General features: G+C 39.7%; 1 protein-coding gene across 2 annotated transcripts in view; it reads right to left on the reverse strand.

Moving 5' to 3' along the window:
* The window catches only part of C5 (complement C5), a 97,784-nt gene that overhangs the window by 77,602 nt on the left and 3,534 nt on the right, over positions 1-16,648 (reverse strand). For both annotated transcript variants that reach the window (XM_061426727.1, XM_061426730.1), the window contains exons 2-6: positions 12,969-13,161; positions 10,258-10,420; positions 5,168-5,238; positions 3,474-3,565; positions 2,068-2,150 (exon numbers count right to left, since the gene is read on the reverse strand). In XM_061426727.1, coding sequence (XP_061282711.1) covers positions 2,068-2,150; positions 3,474-3,565; positions 5,168-5,238; positions 10,258-10,420; positions 12,969-13,161 — 602 coding nt within the window. The remainder of the gene's footprint in view (positions 1-2,067; positions 2,151-3,473; positions 3,566-5,167; positions 5,239-10,257; positions 10,421-12,968; positions 13,162-16,648) is intronic.

Here is a 16,648-nt window from a genome sequence, read left to right on the forward strand (position 1 = left end):
CCTTGAAACAAAAAAGACTATTCTCTTTATTTTTGCGTGTCTCCTCCCTCAACCTTCTCATGAGCCACAAATAGAGCATGTGTTCAACAAATGTTTATTAAATTGAAAATGGAAAAAGAAATTTCTTGCTTGTTTAACATTTCCATTTTTTGTCTAATAGATTAAATCCACCCAGTCTCCAAATTCCAACATAAAACTCTCCCTTTAGTCAAAAGCGAGAGCTTACAATTAGCTACAAGAAAAAAGCTTCATGCAAAATTAAAAATTAGGGCCAAAAGGAAGGAGGAGTTTTTTCCCTGTGTCTTTGGTATTCTGATTGCCCAAGAGAAAACAATTTCACCTGTCCAAAAAAGCACGGTCTTCTCTTTGTTCTAACACAGCCTGTGTAGTAAGGTTTACAGATTCTATTAACCTGCACAACACCTAACAGAAATTGGGTGATTGAATGACCTTGATATTGTAGATAAAGACTGTCACATGAGAGTAAGTGAGATGGAGTCAGATATGGCTTATATGTTTTCTAGATGGTGAAAGGGCCTTCCTGCATAACACAAACAGTAAAGAATCTGCCTGCAATGTGGGAGGAAAGAGAAGTCAAAGAGCAATGCAATTTGTTGCTCTGGGCTGCATTCCTATGTTATTAAATATCAAGGCAGATATGTTCTCTCCAAGATATGAAGTAGAGGAAAATATTTCATCGTTTCATCCAGCACCCACCATGTAGCCTGCACACTCCTACCAAGACGGACACACCCATGAACACGACAGACAAACCCTACCCTCAGTGAGCTCATAGTCGAGCAGGGAAGACAAGCATAAGCAAAGAGTTACACAAACACTGAGGACCGTTATGAAAGCTGATGTTTATAAGTGAGTACAGGGAGTCCTTCCCAGGAAAGAGAATTCAGGGAAAACATCACTGGATAAATGGTTTTTCAACCGAGACTTGAAGGTGAGTAGGAGTTGGCTAGGTGAGAGGGAGGGGGAGGGGGTTGTAGGCAGATCATATGCAAAGTCACCATTACTGGAGTGGCATAAACGAGGCTGAGGAGGGGATGGCAATGAGGAGGTGTTGGGGACTTCAATAATGAAATAACACGACGGCAAGAATAGCTTCAAAGCAGAGATAACAGCTGGGGGTTGAGGGTGGGTTTGCAGTAGTCCATGAGGGAGCCTGGTGATAAAATAAATGTGTGGCTCCAGATAATAAGAGGTGGATAAATTTTAGATATGTAGAAGAAGCAGCAAAAACACTTGGAGGAAAGGGGACCAGTTAGGATTATATGTTGTTTACAGCCTGTAATCTTTAAAGTTGAGCTTCATCATAGTAAATTTGTTTTGTCACAGTTTGTTAATTGTTAAAATTCACGTGTTTATTCGCCACATTATTATGAGTCTATTGGGAGAATTAAAATATGACTTCAAGCAAAATAAAGTTTTTTATTACAGAAACTTCTGATACAGAAACTCTGTATCAGAGCACACAGATACTCTAGTAAACAACTACAAGAAATGGGAAGGTTAAGCGGTTTATACGTTTAATTATTAACCCATTAACATGACTGATTTCAAAGTAAGACTATCTGACATTTTTGGATCAATGTATTAGGAATTTCTGAGTCAGCAGGAAAACAACACTGGACTCGGGTAAGGAATCCAGATGTTCCTGTTCTGTCACTGACAGGTTGGGATGAAGTGAGTAAATCACCTGTCAGTCTAACCAGGTTCCGCTCACCTCAACTCTGGTTGCTTCTCCTAAAAGCCTAATTCTGGAAAGTACCTGAACCAGTCGAGCTCCCCGGGGGCTGGGTCTCTTGGAGCTCTATGATGAGGAAGACAAGTCCAGAGGGCTGGTGTGCTTGTTTAAGGCCAACAGGGCAGCTACACCCAGAGCTTAGGCATTCAGACAACGCCCATCCTCCCACCGCCTCCATCAGTACTTCTAACCATACCAGCAAGCAGCCTCATCTTCATCTGGGAGTGATTTTACATTAAGTTCATTCGTGAAAAGAATTATTGCAAAAATGCTAACTCTACATAGGTAAACTTTTAATCATCAGAAATTACCATATTCTTTAATTTCAAAATATGCGGTTCCAGTTGTCGAAAAGTCTTCTTTATATTTAGCTCGAATGGTCCACACACCGTATCTATGGAAGCAAAATATTTAAAATTATGGAAGTCATGAAATGTGCCTGTTACGTTGAGCGGCTAGTGATACAAAAGTGACCAATAGAGACAAGACCCCTGTCCTCAAGAAGTTTATAGTCTAGTGGGGAGTAAAGGCAAGTAAATTAATAAAGAATTACTTACAAAATTGAGACAAGTGCCATGAAGAAAATAAGACAGTAAAATGAGGAGAGAGAAAAGAAAAAGGAAGAGAGGGACTGCATTCGATGTTGCATCCAAGGTAGCCTCTTAGAAAAGAGAGCATTTAACCCACGTCCTAAAGGATGAGAGGAAGCCAGCTTTGTGAAGAGTAAGACGAAGCACATTTTAAGCAGAGGGGATGACCTGTGAAAAGGTACTGGGGTAGGAAAGCAATGGTCGCAGGAGGCTATCATGGCTGATGCATACTCTGGCATGATCTACCCCTTGGCATAAGATGGAGGTGGAGAAATGATAAGAGTTATACAATAATTGGCTCAATTCTTCGCTATTATGGAATATTTTCAAGGAGGTACACAATTTTAAAATTACCCAAATTACGTAAATCCCCCAATTTCATCCAAATTTCTAGAAGATCTTCAGTACAGTTAATTAACTGTGAACTCCCTTCTAGAGGGCAGAGCAAAAATGACCATAAGAAGATTTTAAAGTGATATTGCAGTCATTTTTATACGCACTTATTCGTCCTTCTTTAAGTTTGTGGGAGACAGGGACTATGAATTTTTTATTTCTATTTTAAATTTCTCATTCCCGTTGTACTTTGCATTTCCCGGGAATGTGTTCACTAAATTTTTATTGCATTGGGTTCTGTTTAAACATGTTCTTAATCCTCTAGCATGAGATCAAATGGAGGAAATAACTTTACTAAGATCCTCCCTCTTGAAATCTGTCTTCTGGTGGTCTATGCAGTAAAGACTACAGAAGACCAATATTTCTATTGGTCATAGCAAGGCATGGGACAAAACCAGCCTTTTAGACTGATAGTCTACTAGATTCCTTGAAGGGTGGAAGGTTGATGGTTTTGATAGAAAAAGGCCTGGGAACTATTTTTTTGATTCTTCCAAATTTTAATTTCTATCTGTAAGGTGAGAAGTATTGTGAGTGGTTTGTTTGTTTTGCCAGAACCCGAGCCTAGCTTTTCATTAGATCTGAAAAGACTTTGTACATCTTCATTTCTCTCACACTTACTTTTTGTTAACACTAGGTGGCTCCATTTGACTGGTTATCTACCTCACGACCAAAAGGTCCAGATGTCTGTTCTACAGAAAACTTTATTAAAAACACAACAAAAAACTTTAAAATACTTAGGATTAGATGGAATCTTGAAGTCAGGAAAAGAAATAATTCCAGTATAATCATTTTCTTCTACCATGTCAACTTCTGATCCTTCGGGATCCTTTGAATAAAAACAGACAATTTCCAAGCATATAAATCACATTTTAAAAATTAACTGATTACGTTGTCTTTGATTGATAGAAATATTTACTAACAAATATCCATGTCTTCAAATTAAATATGAAGGGGGAAAACCATTTAAATGTTGTGAAAGACAAATACGGCTCATTTAAGGCATTTCCTCCTTTTTTGACTTTTTTCCATCTCCTGCCTCACTTAAAAAAAAAAAAACAAACAAAAAAAGTAAATCAGTGTCCAGGGTATCCTCGTCTCAATTATCTAGAAGAGATTCAACTTTCTATTGTATGGCTAAAAAAAGACCTATGACAAAAACTGATGTTATAATGAATCAAATAATATCTCATACACTTATCTATAAAGTGGAATCTAAATTTTGTATGTGTTCATTTGGAACTTTCCAAAGCAAATATGCTGTAAAATTCATTTATTAGCTAGAAATTTGAAAGTTTACAGGCTATATCAATAATTATCAACCACAATCTTGGAACACACTGCTGCTGCTGCTGCTGCTAAGTCGCTTCAGTAGTGTCCGACTCTGTGCGACCCCATAGACAGCAGCCCAACAGGCTCCCCCGTCCCTGGGATTCTCCAGGCAAGAACACTGGAGTGGGTTGCCATTTCCTTCTCCAACGCATGAAAGGGAAAAGTGAAAGTGAAGTCACTCAGCCGTGTCCGACTCTAGCGACCCCAGGGACTGCAGCCCACCAGGCTCCTCCGTCCACGGGACTTTCCAGGCAAGAGTACTGGAGTGAGTGCCACTGCCTTCTCCTTGGAACACACTAATGCTTCTCAAATAATTCATTATAAAATACTCAGATGTGAAAGTTTATGAAAGTTCCATAATTTTTGTAAGTTATAAAGGATTCACGGTTATTCCTGTACAGCCCTCTTTTTCACTCGTGTTCTGTTAAGATTTTTGGCTTTTTGGTTCCTTGAGTAGGAGAAAAAGGGGCTGCAACCTGCAGTGGGGACCTACTGTTAATAGGTGAGCAGTTATTTCCTCCCAAAAATGTGTAGGGTTTTGACGTGAACTGGGAAGACCATGGGAATTTATTGCACACATCTGTTATGTACATCACGGCTCATGAAAGGCTGATAATTGCTGATCTTTATCTCATGGGGTTAGCACTATTTTCCATGTGCTAGTGTCTGTTACTTACTAAACTCTAAACTCCTCAAGCGTACGTGCCACAGGCTGTAATTCTTTACCTTGTATTGTGCAAATCAAAAATATCATACTTAATAGACATTCAACTAATTCTTAGTTGAATCGATGGATTAATTCACTAAGTTGAATTCTTAGTGATTGAGGGGTGGTCTTTAAGAAATGTATCATGAAGGATATATTTAGTTCAAAACCATAACTTTCTGAGATTTTCATTTTCATGGTATTTTTACATATTGTAAAGGAATAACCCTACAACGTGATACACATAGAAGGTGTTCAACAGCCATTTCTGAACATTGAATAAGCCAGTATGGTGTCAGGACAGGGTTATGGAGCAAAGTGTCTTGTCCTGATGAAAATTTAAATAATTTAAAAATTTTTACATAAAATTATTATTTAAATAAACATACTTACTATGAAAGTTAAGACCGTTTCTCTTTTGGCTGGCTTCAGGTCATCATTCAGTGAATAAACTCTAACCTTTACTGTAAGAATAATTGATATCATCAATAACTTTGTGAAGCGACAGTATTTTGATATTTGCAATAATCATCCTTAAAAGAGATAAGCCTCATCTTAAAGATTCAATACATAATCATATATGGAAATTCGTATTTAAAAGAAAGAAAAAGTTAGCTTGTAGACAAATACATCACTAAAAATTTTTTCTTTTATTGAGAATCCTTTTCAGTTCAGTTCAGTTCGGTCACTCAGTCATGTTCGACTCTTTTCAACCCTGTGGACTGCAGCACACCAGGCTTCCCTGTCCATCACCAACTCTCGGAATTTGCTCAAACTCATGTCCATCGAGTCGGTGATGCCATCCAACCACCTCATCCTCTGTTGTCCCCTTCTCCTCCTGCCCTCAATCTTTCCCAGCACATCACTAAAATTTTTTTCTTTTAAAGAGAATCCTTTTGCATTCCTTTAAAGAGCTACTTCTATTTAAAGTATTTTTTTAAAGATATTAAAGATATAAAGCATTTTTTAAAGACTTTTAAATTCTTCTTTAAAGAATTTAAAGAACAGTTCACTTTATTAAAATTTATTTGCATATATCTTTGGGGGAACAAATATATAGTACAAAATTAGTTATATCTGTAATTAGGCCAGTATTTATAAAAAATTTCATAGTAGCAAAATAGTGATGTCTACCCTATGGTTATATTGAGCTTAGTCACTCAGTCATGTCTGACTCCTGCGACCCCATGGACTGTAGCCCATCAGGCTCCTCTGTCCACGAGGATTCTCCAGGCAAGAATACTGGAGCGGGTTGCCATGCACTCCTCCAGGGGATCTTTCCACCCAACCTGGGATCGAACCCGGGTCTCCTGCACTGCAGTCCGATTCTTTACTATCTGAGCCACCAGGGAAGCCCAAGAATACTGGAGTGGTTATACTGGGAGTATAATTAATCATCTCAGAATTGAAGATTTTAATGAAAAATTAGGTGGTTTGTTTCAGACTATACACTCTTACAACAAGGCCCCAAATTGTCTCTTACTGTTGCTAAGGATAGTTTTGAATTGTACAGTTTTGTTACATTTATTGAGCCAGATCCTACAATTATCCCTTCGTTGTTAAAAGAATAGCGGCAGGGAGCTCAGGAACAGTTAGTTCCCTTCCACTTCTTCCTGCCAGATCCCCACCTTTTAAACGAATACGTCTGCTTAGCTTTTACCTCTTAGCTGCTTGAACACGCTGGTTTAATCCTTCCAATGACATGTTATAATTTCTCTAGGGTTTTTCTGATGCTCAAATCATTTCATGGCCAAAACTTTAACCACAAACGGTTAAACGTTTGTGGACAGACGTCATAAACCTTTAAAGGGTCAGTATTATGCAAAGCTCTACCTAAGAAGCCACATATTAAGCTCTCTAAAATTGATTTCACTAAGACCATAAGATCAAAATGAAATGCTCAGTAAATCCCTCTGCCCTGCTGTCCCCTCATGCCTGTCTCTCAGCTCGAGTCCCCTCTCCTGCCTTATGAACATACCTGGTCCAGCCCTGAGCATCATTGAGCTGCTGCCAGAGGCAGTGTGCCGCAAAAGTTAAGAGTTTGGGCCCTAAAATTCAAAACTTTGGTTTCATTTCTATCTCTGCCACTTTCCAACGTGACCCAGAACAGGATACTTAATCCCTCTTACCCCTTCGGCCCCACATCTGTAACACAGGACTGCTAGTATCTGCTTCATGGCACGCGAGGCTAAATGAGACAAAGCTTTGCATAACCCAGCGCATAACAACGAACCATGAATGCTTATTATTTTTATTTTATTTTTATTATTTCTATAGCTACTACTTGTCCACTTCCTAACTCAGTTTGTGCTAGGTTAGAAAATTAATCTTGTCTTCATAGCGATGGTATACCAAAGGCAAGTTCAATACATGCTTTTTGTACCAAAGGTATAGCTTATAGACGTTTAAAATATATATTGAATGCCTTCTATGTGCAGACACTATGCTAGGCACCGAGATATGATGGTGGCAAATCAGACGTGGAATTCCTCTAATGGAGTGGAGTAGAGAGGCAAACACAAGATCCCACAACTGTAAACTTCCAGGGGTGGGAAATGCTGCCAAGGACACTGCCCGGCTTTCTGAGGCCAACAGAGGGAGCTTTGACGCAGAGAAGGCTGCCCTCTGTGTGATGGCACGGAAGAGGTGAGTGGAAGTTCAGAGGGCGAGGAAGGCGATGAATGTTCCGGGGAGAGGCTCACAGGCCTTACTACGGATGGGAAAACGGTGCAAGAAGGCAACTGTACAGACGTCAGATTGGCTGCTGTCCACAGACGAGAGCCGGCACGGTGGGTGATGAGGCAGGAGGGGCGGGCAGGACACAGGCTGTGTGAAACTGGAAGCATTTTGGTCAATATTCTAAAATCCTTCATCCTGTAAAGCCTTGAAGATCTAAGCCTCTATCCTAAAGATACTTATATGAAAAATCCCTCCAGGATCTTCAGATTAAAATGTGAGGACTGGGACATTAGAGCTATAAATAGCAAGATGTAATTAATTTCTAAAAGAATTACTTTTCAGTAATTCTTTTTTCTTCTGTGTTAATAAGGCTTTGTGCTATTCCATAGATTAAATGATAATGGAAAATACTTTCCTGATGCTTACTCTGGGGTAGGCAGTGTTTGAAGTGCTTTATACATATGAATTCACCAAACTCTCACAACTCTGAGAGGTAAGTTCTATTACTATCTCCACTATACAGATGAGGAAAACGGGACTCAGAAAGATTAACTCACACAAGGTCATGGAGCTAATAAGAGCCCCAACTGTGATTTGAACCCAGACAATTTGGCTCCTGAGTCTGCTGTTCACAACTATATTTCACTACCTCTCATTAATGAGTCAAAATTTAGAGGGAGGTGCTCTGGTTTTCTGTATGATCTATTCTAAGATAGAATAGGTCTTAGAGAGATCTTAGAGATCTCTCATCTCTATTCTAAGATGCTGCTGCTGCTAAGTCGCTTCAGTCGTGTCCGACTCTGCGACCCCATAGACTGCAGGCCACCAGGCTCCCCCGTCCCTGGGATTCTCCAGGCAAGAACACTGGAGTGGGTTGTCATTTCCTTCTCCATTCTAAGATGAAGACACTACATATTTTTATGGTAAAGTTCTGATAAAGAAATAATAAATGGGGCTGTTCTTAAGGGAAAACTTGAGAGCTAACAGAAGTCCCAGGGTCTGGGTATCAGGCTGCTTGATGGACAAAGATGAGGACCCTAGGGACTTGCCTGGAGGGCAGTGGTTAAGACTGCATGCTTCCATTTCGAGGGGCACAGGTTCAATCCCTGGTCAGGGAACTAATCTCCTGCATGCCACGGGGCACAGCCAAAAATTAAACAAGAAAAAGAAAGATGAGAACCCTAAATGGTAAGTAGTGTCAACAAGACCCAATTAAAGAAGCATCCTCTAATATGGGAACAGGGCAAGGATGAGGGTATATTTGTTTCAAGGTATGATGTTTAAAAAGGGCTCAAACTTTATGGGCAGAGACTATCTCAATGAACACCAAGTCATCTTCTTGGAGTCAATAGGATGCTATTCTGGCAATGATATTATGTCCAAGCTGGAAGCGATACCCCAACCTTTCTAGGCCTTTTCTTTCTGAGCTGGTCATGACAGGAGATCCTGCTGAAAAGGCAATGGTGCAGGCCCATTCCACTCCATTCTGTCATCAGCATCAGTCAACATGTAGCAAGCATGTGCTACCTGAAAGGTTTTCAACAAAACTGGCTGGTCTGGCCTCTCGTCCTCTTTCCTTCACCAATAATGCCATTATTGAAACTCCGGAACCTCCCCCTTCCATGTACTCTTATAATTCCATCCTGATTTGCTCAAAAGTTAATTTTGGCAACAGGGAGTGATGGAGGAATTGAAGATTTTGCAGATACGTGAACATATGTGGGCAGCATTCACACTTTTCTGTGTTTTGTTTTTCGTTCACTGGGAGTAAATCCAGCCACTCACCAATCAGAGGTTTGATGGGCTACCCTGTCCTTTCCCCCTCTAACAGATAAACCACTAATACAAACCCGTGTTCTAATAGGAACTTTCTTTAGGTAGATCTCCTTAGAAAATTAATATCCATTTATTTATGTGACTTCACTTACTTTGCTGAATCATCTGATACCCTAGGGTTTGATTTGTTTTCTGAATTTGAGAATTAGCTGCAAAGTAATAGAATGTTTTTATGATCACTACTTTATAACAAATTATTTTCACATTGCCAAAATTATATTTGCAGTTACCTCTTATAGCTTGTTTAATAATAAAACCTAACACTACATCTCATAATTCTTAAATAGCTTTTTTCCTACGTGGGAACAACTGACAGGGTAGATAATGTACTTGTTGACTTTTGTGATTTCCATATGAATCTGAGATTTATATTTAAAATTTAAAAACTAAATTCCATATAATTATTTAACAATTTCCATATGAATTTAAAATTAAAATTATATTTATAAGTAGAAATCACTGGGGATTGAGACTCTTTTGATCAAGTTGGAAGCCTGTCTCCACTTAAACTCAAGCATTAAAGCTCACAGTGATACTGGCCTGTCATCTTATTTTGTGGTGTCCCTGTCTGCTTTTGTCATCTCAGTGCTGGTGGCCTCATAGAATGAGCTTGGCACTGTTCATAATGCTGTATTTAGATAGATAACCAGCGAGGACCTATTGCATGGCCCAGGGACCTCTGCTCAACAGTCTGTAATAACCTAAAGGTGAAAATAATGTGATACATGTATATGTACAGATGAATCACTTGGCTATACACCTGAAGCTAACACAGCTTTGTAAACCAGTTTGACTCCAATGCAAAACAAACATTAAAAATAAACGATTCTTCCCCACATCCAGAGTTTAGTTTAAACAAATGCCGTCATCCGTTATCTAGTTGCTCCAGCTTGAAGGATAAAGCTCTACAGTATGGTGTCAGTGCCCGTCCCACTGGTCCCCAGAGAAAGAGGCGTCTCACACTCTACCTGACTGGTGTGGGGTGTACACAGGTTTGTCTGTGTGAATGAAGAGGAATCCATTGTCGTAGGTTACTGGCATTTTTTTTGCTTTTGAAAAATGCTTTGATGTAACTTCCAGATACACATGTGAAACGGAGCTTTGTCTTTCAGACAACTGTTTGGGTTGTATCTGTAAAAGAAAATGTTGATGGCAAAGAGTATAATAATTCCAAAGTTATAAAACATGTTATTTAAAAAGTAGTATAGGAGCCAAAGTAGTAAATAAATTTTGCTCCAAGCCCTTCAGTATCAAACATCATAATCAACATTCAGCTTTAAGTAATTAAAAATTTTTGGTTCTATGCTTCCCAAATTTTATACACATTTTTAAAACTACTACTATGAAAGTGTTAGCTGCTCAGTCGTGTCTGACTCTTTGTGACCCCACGGACTGTAGCCCACCAGGCTCCTCTGTTCATGGGATTCTCCAGGCAAGAATAGACCCAGGGATCAAAGCTGGGTCTCCTGCATTGTGGGCAGATCCTTTACCATCTGAACCACAGCTCTCCTAACAAGCTTTAACCTCTTCATTTTGCTGGGTTAGTCCGTGTTCTCCATTCCCTCTCTTCAACATCCTGACTGGTGTTCAGGACACTGTATTATATTTACATCCTCTGTTCCCACGGTTGAGCAGTACACTTTCCAGTTTGAGATAAAAGCTAATTAATACAACCAACCATGGTGAATTAGATATATGAGAGTACTATAAACGTTTGGAAAAGCAGTAAGAATCTATAAAGATTCTGCACTCAGATTGCTTTGCGAGTACCTAAGTTTTTTCTCTACTTCAAGGAAATAGAAACTGCAGAACAGATGATTCGTTAAAGGTGTGACCCATTATGAATAAGGCTGGCTGCTGCAAGTGGACCCAAGGAAAGACCTTGGCACAACATCAAACGATTAGCAAATAAAGATATATTGTAATGTTGAGATAAATTTAAATGCTTAAGATATGCATCAGTTTTTATGATTTCCCCACCCTAATTTATTTTCCAAATTAGCCATTTAAGTTAGCACTGATCAATAGCGTTTTCTGTGGTGAGGGGAATGTCCTAAAACTATGCTGCTCAGTACAGGCCATCTGTAGCTATTTAAGCACTAGAAACATGGCTAGTATGAGTGATGAACTGAATTTTTTATATTAGTTACATTTGATTGATTTAAATTTAAAGATAACAGCCACATGTTTGTGGCTAATGGCAGCAGATAAAAGTGCCTTCTTTGGGGAAATGAATTTTATTTCCTCATAAACCTAATAAGTGGACCTGTTTGCTAAAAGGTTAGAGCACTTATCATCAAGGACATGAAGCAAAGAATTCCTACGTTTGGTTAGAATTTATTTAGATCAGTGTTTCTGAAATTTGAGTAATATATAGAACTCTTTTAAAGGATAAAATATTCTGGAGGACTCTCAAGTGTTGACTTTTTGTTATTTATAAAAATAAAGAAATATTTTCAGTACAGTGTTAAATATGTACAGACCTAAAAGCATAATATTCTTGTGCTTATCACTTTTGTATAATTATAAAATCTAAACATTTATAAAATAAACTCAAAATGGTAAATATCAACGTAATTCTAACTTTCAGCTCTTTATAAAATTTCAGTTTAATCTCTTTTTAAAGAACTCATGTTAAAGAAACACTGGTCTAATAAGCCTCAGAGGCCCTTCCAAGTCTAGAAGTCTTTGATTTTTTGGTTCTTTATTTTTGAATTTATATCAGAATTTAAAACAATATTTTTCACTTGGATAAAGAAACAGTAAATATGAAAGTTATTTTTAGTTATCAGAGTTCTTAATAAGAAATGAATTACGAGCAATTCTCTAACCAAACTATACAACAATATCTTAATCCCTCAGTTGTGTCCAACTCTTTCTGACCCCATGGATTGTAGCCCGCCAGGCTCTTCTGTCCATGAAATTCTCCAGGCAAGAATACCTGAGTGGGTTACCATTCCCTTCTCCAGGGGATCTTCCCGATCCAGGGATCGAAATTCAGTCTCCTGCACTGCAGGCAGATTCTTTTACCGTCTGAGCCGCCAGGGAAGCCCAATAGAAGGAAAATTTATTTGATACAGGTTGTTCTTTCTATTAACTATGGTTATACATAAGAGCTATTCACTTTAGTAATCAATAATTCATTAGTTTTAGAAGTTTTGATTGTAGGATATTGGAGTTTAAACAAATAGCATCCAGGGATTTTTGTAGGCAATGCATGACAGATCAATATGCGTGTTCATATCGGTCTGTTTCTTTGCATTAGTAATTTTCACAGTAAACGAGTACTTTCCATTCATTTCCAAATCTGTTCACATTGGTGTTAGTCTCTCAGTCATGTCCGACTCCTTGCAACCGCACAGACTGTAGCCCCTCGGCTCCTCTGTCCAGGAGAATACTGGAGTGAGTTGCCATCTCCTTCTCCATATGCTCACATTAGGACTTTATTTTCCAATAAGAATGTTAGAGTTTTCATACACTACTTAAAAAGCAGATACAACTCTCCTATTTAGAATTTTCTTTTCCACGCATATCATCATTAGTGACTGACATCATCTAGGAATCACACAGCGGTAGTTTGGTATAAATGACGAAATCTCTGTTATCAATATTCAAACTGGATACACATTTTATTGAGAATATTCTGTATGTATAAAGAAACTGAAGGATAAATACATACTGTTAAGGTAGCCGAATTTTGGAATTTATTTTCTGCAGATAAAGTAACATGGCCTGAAGAGTAAGTAACTTTTTTGTCGGGAAAGCTTTTGATTGAGACTGTTGCATCAAATTCTTCAGTGTATCCATAAGCTTGAATTACAACATTTTCATATGCTCCAACATGGAATACTTTTGGTGCTGAAATGACATACCTGTTGAAATAAGAAAGAGAAGAATAAGTATTTTTATATGACATTTTTGTTATATTTCTGACTTTTTATCTCACTTGATAGATTAGATTACAATGGGCACTTTTTCTCAACTTGAAATGATATTTTAAATTAACATTTATTTGCTATCTACAATCATTTCAGCACAGTTTCCAAGAAAAAAATAGCTTGGAATTAAGACTTTAGAAATAGAGCTGGTGACTTTGTTAACCTCTAGAAAGGTAGTGATAACACCTTCCCTGAGCGTCTATAGCAAAGGAAAACTTTTAATGATAAATAGGTTCAATATTTTTGCCCGACGCAGAAAAAAGCAACATAGGTACCAGAGATTGAATTCCAGCTCTGCCATCTGCTGGCTGAGTGACCATGGTAAAATCACTAACCCTCTCTGAAGAGTTAAATAATATACCTTAATTATTACCTCTTTTGTTGTTTAGCCACTAAATGGTGTCTGACTCTTTGCAGCCCCATAGACTATAGCCCGCCAGGCTCCTCTGTCCATGGTATTTCCCAGGCAAGAATACTGGGTGGGTTTTGCCATCTCCTACTTTGAGGGATCTTCCCAAACCAGGCACTGAACCCGCGTCTCCTGCACTGGCAGGCTGACGCTTTACCGCTGAGCCAGCGCAGAAGCCAGTCACCTTCACCAGGGTGCCAAGGAGGAAATAGGAATATCTATCTGAAAGCATCTAGCATACTTCAGTTCAGTTCAGTCGCTCAGTCGTGCCCGACTCTTTGCGACCCCATGAATCGCAGCACACCAGGCCTCCCTGTCCATCACCAACTCCCGGAGTTCACTCAAACTCATGTCCATTGAGTTGGTGATGCCATCCAGCCATCTCATCCTCTGTCGTCCCCTTCTCCTCCTGCCCCAAATCCCTCCCAGCATCAGAGTCTTTTCCAATGAGTCAACTCTTCGCATGAGGTGGCCAAAGTACTGGAGTTTCAGCTTCAGCATCATTCCCTCCAAAGAACACCCAGGACTGGTTGGATCTCCTTGCAGTCCAAGGGACTCTCAAGAGTCTTCTCCAACACCACAGTTCAAAAGCATCAATTCTTCAGCGCTCCGCTTTCTTCACAGTCCAACTCTCACATCCATACGTGACCACTGGGAAAACCATAGCCTTGACTAGACGGACCTTTGTTGGCAAAGTAATGTCTCTGCTTTTGAATATGCTATCTAGGTTGGTCATAACTTTCCTTCCAAGGAGGAAGCATGCTTAGTACTCAATAAATGTTTGCTGAATTGTTGAAAGGAAATACTCTTATAACTATTATGTTATTCTAGTGGGTGGATCCGAGAAGGCGATGGCACCCCACTCCAGTACTCTTGCCTGGAAAAATCCCATTAACAGAGGAGCCTGGTGGGCTGCAGTCCATGGGGTTGCTAAAAGTCGGACATGACTGAGCGACTTCACTTTCACTTCTCACTTTCATGCATTGGAGAAGGAAATGGCAACCCACTCCAGTGTTCTTGCCTGGAGAATCCCAGGGACGGGGAGCCTGGTGGGCTGCCGTCTGTGGGGTCACACAGAGTCGGACACGACTGAAGCGACTTAGCAGCAGCAGCAGCAGCAGCAGCAGCAGTGGGTGGATGAAGAAATGAACAGAATAACAGTGAGCCAGGAAATGCATTTAGAAATGGAAGTAGTAATGGAGGTCCTTGTAGAACAGATGATAACAGTCATACAACATAATGATAAGAACAAAAAGTGAGAAATGAGAGGCTGTATGAGGGCTTTACGTACAACTCCTAATCTTTACAGCAGGCCAGTGACGTAGATGTCATTATTATTCCTATTTCACAAGTGACCAGAGGTTAAGTGGACCAAGGTCACACAGCTTATAAGTGGACAAGGCAGGTCTTCATGTTCAGGCCTCACTCTATTATGTGCATAACTGAGGTCAAGGTTATAAACTATGTTTGCAAACGGTGGGCTGTTCCCTCAGTTTTATATTTTATGTGATGTATCAAGAATGGACGTGAATCAATATAAGGTTTTGAAATAGAAATCTTAAAATGGGTGAATTTTCATAGTTTTATTAAAAGAAAACTTACAAATATAAACAAGGTTATTAATTGTATATTGTAAAAGTATCTAATTGGAACAGTGAGAGCTACCCATGCTATTAATAGAAAAAGAAGTGTGTTTCAACCCAAAAGGTGATTGAATAATTCAAGCAGCTGATTAGGGCTAGAGGGCACAGGCCAGCGGGCAGAATTATTGCAGATTCCTCACAACACTATGGGCTTCCCCAGTGGCTTGGCGGTAAAGAACCCGCCTGCCAATGCACGAGACGTGAGAGGCGCGGGTTTGATCTCTGAGCTGGGAAGATCCCTTGGAGAAGGGCATGGCGACCCGCTCAGTGTTCTTGCCTGGAGAATCCCACAGGCAGAGGAGCCTGGCGGGCTGCAGTCCGAGGGGTCAGGGAGTTGGACACGACTGAAGCAACGTAGCACACATGTGCGCACAACACTGACGTTTCAAAAGGCTTCAAAATCAGCAAGTCTCTAATAACAATGAAACTAATTTGGAAGCAAATAAACACTTTAAAAGCACCTGGTAATTCTTCTACATGACAAGTAATTTGGAACCATTTACAGAAAAATTGTAAAAGAATCTCCAGTTTTCCAACCATCTTCTCAATTTCCCATGTATTTATGCAGGAACATCAGAAAACAAGAAATGTTCAGGTTTGCTGATACTAAGATACATTTACTGAAACCTCACTCAGTTCTAGGCACTATTTTAAGCACTATGCATACACATATGTATTTATTTACGTATATACGTCACTGTGCTGTGACGACCATCCTATGAAAAAGACCTTATTATTACTCTGCTTTTACAGAGGAGGAAGCTGGTAGTTAACTTGCCCAAGATCACACAGCTATTAAATTACAGAATTAGGAACTGAACCTGAGGAACCTGTTTCCTGAACTAACACTTTCAAGTGCTAGACTAAATTGAATTTATCGAGAGTTTTTCAAGAGAAGTTTAGTCGGCAGGGGTGGGGGAAAGCTGTTTTAATTTCGGCATTGGGCTTCCCTGGTGGCTCAGTGGTAAAGAATCTGCCTGCCAATGCAGGAGACATGGGTTCGATCCAGGAAGATCCCACTTGCCAAAGAGCAGCTAAGCCTGTGTGCCAGAACTATTGAGCCTGTGCTCTCGCGCTCAGGAGCCCAGGAGCCATGACTACGGAAGGCTGAGTTCCCGAAAGCCCGTGCTCTACAGCAGAGGAGCCACGGCAAGGAGAAACCTGAGCACCATAACTAGAGAGCGGCCCTTGCTTGCCACACCTGGAGAAAAGCCACGAGGCAACACAGACACAGCACAACCGAAGTAAATAAATAAGTAACAGTGAACTGTGGGACATTCTGAAAGACATGGCAAATGGATGGAGAAACAGTGGAAACAGTGTCAGACTTTATTTTTGGGGGGCTCCAAAATCACTGCCGACGGTGACT

The sequence above is a fragment of the Bos javanicus genome, chromosome 8 (assembly GCF_032452875.1).
Source record: "Bos javanicus breed banteng chromosome 8, ARS-OSU_banteng_1.0, whole genome shotgun sequence".
Taxonomy (NCBI): Eukaryota; Metazoa; Chordata; class Mammalia; order Artiodactyla; family Bovidae; genus Bos; species Bos javanicus.